General features: G+C 32.1%; 1 protein-coding gene across 2 annotated transcripts in view; it reads left to right on the forward strand.

The window, feature by feature from the left end:
- Nucleotides 1–5,544, forward strand: part of MDM1 (Mdm1 nuclear protein) — a 28,867-nt gene extending 23,323 nt beyond the window's left edge. For both annotated transcript variants that reach the window (XM_012174601.4, XM_012174602.4), the window contains 3 exons: nt 1,555–1,807; nt 3,414–3,473; nt 4,705–5,544. In XM_012174601.4, the coding sequence (XP_012029991.2) occupies nt 1,555–1,807; nt 3,414–3,473; nt 4,705–4,817 (426 nt within the window). In that variant the 3' untranslated portion in view covers nt 4,818–5,544. The remainder of the gene's footprint in view (nt 1–1,554; nt 1,808–3,413; nt 3,474–4,704) is intronic.
- The last annotated feature ends 456 nt before the right edge of the window (nt 5,545–6,000 follow it).

Raw genomic sequence — 6,000 nt, forward strand, 5'->3', positions numbered from 1 at the left:
AGCACGTTATACTGGGGGAGAGTAGAAGCAGTGAGGCCAGTAAGGAGGTTTTTAGGTTCAAGAACAGATCATGAAGTCAGTTAAATTAAACCTGAGAACCCCATGTACTACAGGTATTCTGCAGATTTAATTCAGGTTTTAACAACAATAAAACCAATTTGACAGAAATTCCAAATTCTCTTATGTACAAAAAGAAAAATCAATTTTCATGAGACATCTTCGTAATTAGAAAGGGAAACAAGTGGAAGATCTGTGTTTTTTATCTTATTAATATATCTTGATTTTTAAAAGTTTGTTTTTTAGAGTGAGACCTCAGGATATCTCCCCTTTGAAGCAATAAGCCAAGCCTTCTAATTGCAGAAAATGATGCTTAAGATCAGAAAGTAGTGTCTTGAACATTGCATTGATAAACTCGAAGTTAATAACTAAAGGCAACAATTACAAGGAATAATCAGGAAAATTTGGAGCTATATTTGATTTTACTGGTTTACATTATCCTAAAAGTGAAGTTATACAGGGATTTTGACCCTCGTGATACAAATTCATTGTGGAAAGACAGAAAATACTGACCAAACCAAAAAAGTTAAAGTCATACCTACTGTAGAAACAGCCATTGTTGAGTTTGAGCTACTTAGATAGAAAGTGTATTTGTTTATTATACTGTAGATAAGTTTTCATAATATATTTTCCTCACCTAGCAATGTATTATAAATGTACTCCCATGTAATTAATTTATAATTTGATTTTTAATTGTGAATATGATATCTGTAGTTATACTGTAGTTTTTTTTAAAGGCTAGATGCTTGTTGTTGAAACATTTTTTAAAACTAGATGCCTATTGTTATGTCTTAGTTTTCCTGTTTTGAAAAATGCTGTAAAGAAATCATCCATCCTTTACCTACATTTTTGTTCTTGTTGTTGTTACCTCTTTTTATGTAAAGATTCCTTAAGTATTAATTTTGTGGTCAGAGAACCACAGTGTTAAGGCTTTCGCTGTGATTTACCAGCTCCCCTGTAAAGTTGTGCTCCCAGTAACACTGATGAGAGTGCCAGTGTTACTACAGCTTTGTCAACTCAGGTTATTATAGTTTGTTTCTTAAAATTTATTTTTATAATTTGTTAAGTAATAATTAGTGCTTATATTAATACTTGTATTTTGAAATTATTTGATGAGTGAGGTGTAGAATGTGTTTGCTATTTGTAGTTTGTATATGAATTGTTGATATATGTCCTTATTTTACCTTTAAATTAGGTTTATCTTGCTACTTTTAAAGAAATATTTATGTATCAATGGTGATTCATTGTCAATCCAGTAAGTTGTGTATTTTCCCCAAGTTTGTCATTTTTCTTTTTAAAAGTATTTACATATTGTTTTTATTTAGGTAAGTAGCATTATATTGGTTATTAGTCCCATAAAATCCTCCCCACGTGAAGGTTTCATAAATTTCCCCCATATTTTCCCCTATTTCATTTATGGCTATTTTTGTATTTAAATGTTTGTTTTATTTATATATGTGTACCCGCATATATGCTTTTTTTGTTGTTGTCATCTAGAAGGAAAGTCGTGCTATATCCCTCCTGACTTCTCCAGCTGCTGGTATTAAAACAGTTGATCCCTTGCCTTTGAGGGAAGATTCTGAACCCAATATCCCCAAATTTGTTGCGACAACTCTTCCAGTTTCAAAAATGCCAGAATACCCACCTAACACACCTGGGAAATCTGCTTCTCCACCCTGCGCCACAGCCTACTGGCATCCTTCTCGTCGAATTCAGGGCTCCCTGAGAGATCCGGAATTCCAGCATAATGGTAATTATTTAGGTTTTAATTTTTTGTCTGTTAAAATGAAGGGGCTATATTGATAGATACGAAGGCTATAAGTATACTGTGTTATTTAGTTTTAGTTAACATAGTAGATTTCTTTAAACAGAAAAAAAGTCTCATCTTTGACACACTAAGTTGTGCTGTCCCCAAGTTCACTTTGGTCTGAGTGTGAGATGTGTCTCACGTTCTTTTCCAAAAGTGTATAGGCAACCCATTAGATGCCATAGCACCTCTTCCCCAGGTATGGCAACCAAAGATGTCTTCAGACATTACCAAATGTTACCTGGATATAGAATTCAAGTCATAAATATTTTCCTTTTATTAGCTTTTTTTAGTTTTATTAGCTATTGCTCTGCTCTTTTTTTACGTCCATTATTATTGTTGAGAAATCTGATGCGCCTTTTATTTTTGATCTTTTGTGTGTGACTTTTTTTCCCCCTGACAGCTCTTAGCATCTTCTCTTTATTCTTAGTGCTCTGAAATTTTATGGTGGGTCCCTTTTCATTCATTTTGCTAGTACTCAGTAGAGCTCTTCAATCTGAAAAGTCATGTTCCTCAGTTCTGGGAAATTTTCTTAAATTATTTAGTCAGTAATTTCTTCCCCTCCAGTCTCTCTTGCTCCCTTCTGGCACTGTTATTTTTCAGATGTTGGACGTGTTGAAGATATTATTTCTTATCTTAGCTGTCATATTTTCCATCTCTGTCTTTTTGTTTTAATTTGAAAGGGTTACTAATTTTTATCTTCTACTTGAGTTTTAAAATATGTTGCTACATTTTTAATTTCTAAGTTTTTTTAAAAACTCCTTTTATATAAGCATTCTGTTATTATTTCATGGATAGCATGTTTTACCTGGTTGAGGAGATAAATGATACATGTATATATAATGTCCCTATTTGGAATATGGTTTCTCCTTTCCCTGAGTTGAATCTGATGTCTTTCAGTCAAAGTGGCTGTGATAAACCTTCTTTAGCAATAAGACCTCAATTCCTCTTTTGGGAGATGGGTAGTTACCCTGCTGTGCAAAATTAAAGATGGATCTGGTAGATTATTTTGTAGAAAGACAATTAGATTCCTGATTCAGCTTTCCCTTCCCTTCAGCTTTCAGTGGTACTCAGTACTCCAACCACCCAGCCATCAGGGGAGCAAATCGATTGCTTCTTGGTTTCCCTTCTCTGCTGCCTTAGGATTCAGCTCCATTGGCTGTGATAACCACACACTCACTGCCTTCCATTTGCTTTCCACTTTTTAAACTTTTGTTTCTGTTTTCTTGTTTCCCATTTTCTTTGTCCTAGATTTATATTGCTTTTGTACATGTGTATAGTCCAACTGTCATCTTTAAAGAGAAGCTTATAGTATTTCTTTCAAGTTAGATTAGTATTGTCATTGAGAATCCTAGGAGGATTATCCCCTGTTTGTTTACATATTTGCTAAGCATATTATAAATTAATAAATGGCCCTTTGGCAGGAATTTCTATTAAAGGTATAAAATTAAACTGTTTGACAGTCTACCTTCTCTTCAAATTGATTGTAAGATATATTGTTGGGTGGCTTTGAAGGATAATTTCTTATGGCTTTTTTTTTTTTTTAAAGTGGGAAAATCAAGGATGAACAATTTCCAGTTACCTCAGCATGAAGCCTTTAATGATGAAGGTATTTCAATAGTCAAATAACACAAGATAAAAGTATATTTTATTAGATAGTAGTTAATAATAGTATAATAATTTTACATTCGGTTAGCACTTTATAGTTTTCAGAGTACTTCCATAGATGTCTTTTCATTAGATCCCTAAAACTCTGTGAAGGCGGTAAACTATCCCCATTTTATACATGAGTAAAGTAGGCACTAAGCCTTGAAGAATCTGTTTTAAAGCAAATGGATGGCAAGAGAGGCATCACACCCACGATCAGCACTCTGTTTTCCGCCCTGGCTGACTGGTGGCTCAGGAATTCGGCCTAGCATTACATCCATCATTTTCTTCAAATGTCTGTATATTCTCAAAAAATACATGATTAGGGAAAATGAGTGTTTTTCTCTTGTGTCGTTTTTATTCTGAAAAATTCGGTTACTGATAATGGTGGCAGGAGGAATTTTGAATTCTTGATGTTGAACAATTGAAATGACTATTTTAATGCAACCTAAGAAGTATAAAATTACTGTTTATAAATTTTGAATTTGAAAGCAAATTTGAATACTTTATGTATTATGGCTTCACACACATTGAAGGTTCTTTCCTCTTAGCAAGTTTGAGACGCCTTTCAGAATTCAGTGAGCTAGAAATCAAGTTGTTATGTTTTGAAATGCCAATATCTGGACACTGAATCCTGTCTTGTTTTCTTTTTAATGGAAGAACAGTGTTTACAAATAACTTGATAATTGATTTGCTTACTCAGAATGAGGAATTTCAGTAATAATGAAGGGTAGCATATTGAAGTCAGACATCATTTCTATATTAAGTGAAATTACTTTAGAAATGTGATGTAGGTACCGTGTGAAGGTATGATATTTTGTTTTTAAAATGTGAAGGTTTCTTTTGCTCAAACAGCTGTGCTTTTTAAAGTAGGACAAGACAGTATGATGATGAATTGTTTCCAAGTAATACCAAAATCACAGTCCATGTGTTTGTGTAATGACATAGTGGGATTTCAGAAAAAAACAGAATGCTCATTTAATATTGAAATGTTTGATTTCTAAATATGATAAACTTGGAAAATTACTGTGAACGATCCTAAAAATACTAATCTTATATTTTAATAGATTATGTGTTTCTGATAGTCAATATTGACATTACAGAGCTTGATGCTTTTAATTTTCACGTGATGTTTTGAAACATAGTATTTTTATAAGAGATTTTTTGCACTGAATATAATTCTTTCATTGCAGATGAGGACAGATTATCTGAAATTTCTGCTCGCTCTGCAGCTTCTAGTCTCCAGGCTTTTCAAACTCTGGCACGAGCTCAGAAAAGGAAGGAGAATTTCTGGGGTAAAACATAACTAGGCAGACACTTAGTTGAGTTGCTTTTATCTGGGGGAACCATTGGCATACTTTTTCATTATTACTTTACTATGTTAAGATGTCAAGTATTTGGATTTTTTGCTAACATTTCTCACTTAAAAAGAATTGTTTTTTTTTTTTTTTTTGCGATACTCAATTCAATCTACTGGAAAATTTTTAACACAGGTTCATGAAATTTTAACTTTCGAAGAATTCTTTTTGCATCTGTTCCCAAAGTATAAAGACATAGATTATATAGTTCTTCACATGTTCTAACTTATATAAAGTATCAGGGCTAGCTGGTAGAATTGTGAATTTCCCCTATCCAGAGAATATTCTTAAATATGAATAAAGTAAAAATTAAGATCTAAATGTGAAGTATAGATTACCTGAAGATGGGCTTTATGTATCTTTACAATTGTAGATGTCATAAAATGAATTTGTTGTTCCTTTAACTTTTGCTGTGGTGTTTATTTTAGTACCTTCTGTTTGTGGTTACAGTGTTAAAATAATTGTACTTCATATTGAAAATACTAGCTTTTGTATATACTTTTCTTATTTATGTAACAAAGTTTGCTGAGAGAATATGTATATTTTTTATCTTTGTGTGTATTCTGTTTGTATAAGGACTTTGGCTTACATTTGAATAATGTCTGAATTTTGAAAAATTTGTATAATGGAAAATTAAAACTTTGTAGATATTTTGAAATAAAACGATCAACTGTTTCAGTTCTGTTTGTTTCAAGCATTTCAAGGGTTTGACTTCTCTAGAGAGTTATTACATGGAAAAAATGATTATCTTTTAAAAACATTTTACTCACAACAGCTTAAGCACATCATACTTCTTTTGCATTTTCCAAATGCAGCAAAACTGAGTCCACAATATTTTTGCACAAATATAGGAAAAAATGTAGAATTTCCAATGCAGACTCATTTTTTAAAAATTTTACACAAACTTTTTGATTATACTTTTGTTCTGTGATCTTATTCTTTATCTTGCAAATCATGATAAACTTAATTTTCTAAAAAAATACGGATTTCATAAAATACAATACATAAAATATTTACAATAGACAGAAGTTACTGAAGATAATACACAGAATATTGATGCCTGCTGGTTAGAAAACAAGTGTATAGTCTGTGTTCTAAAGTGCTTAATTTGGTCAAGAGTGCTTTTGCAAA

Source organism: Ovis aries, chromosome 3 (assembly GCF_016772045.2).
Source record: "Ovis aries strain OAR_USU_Benz2616 breed Rambouillet chromosome 3, ARS-UI_Ramb_v3.0, whole genome shotgun sequence".
NCBI lineage: Eukaryota > Metazoa > Chordata > Mammalia > Artiodactyla > Bovidae > Ovis > Ovis aries.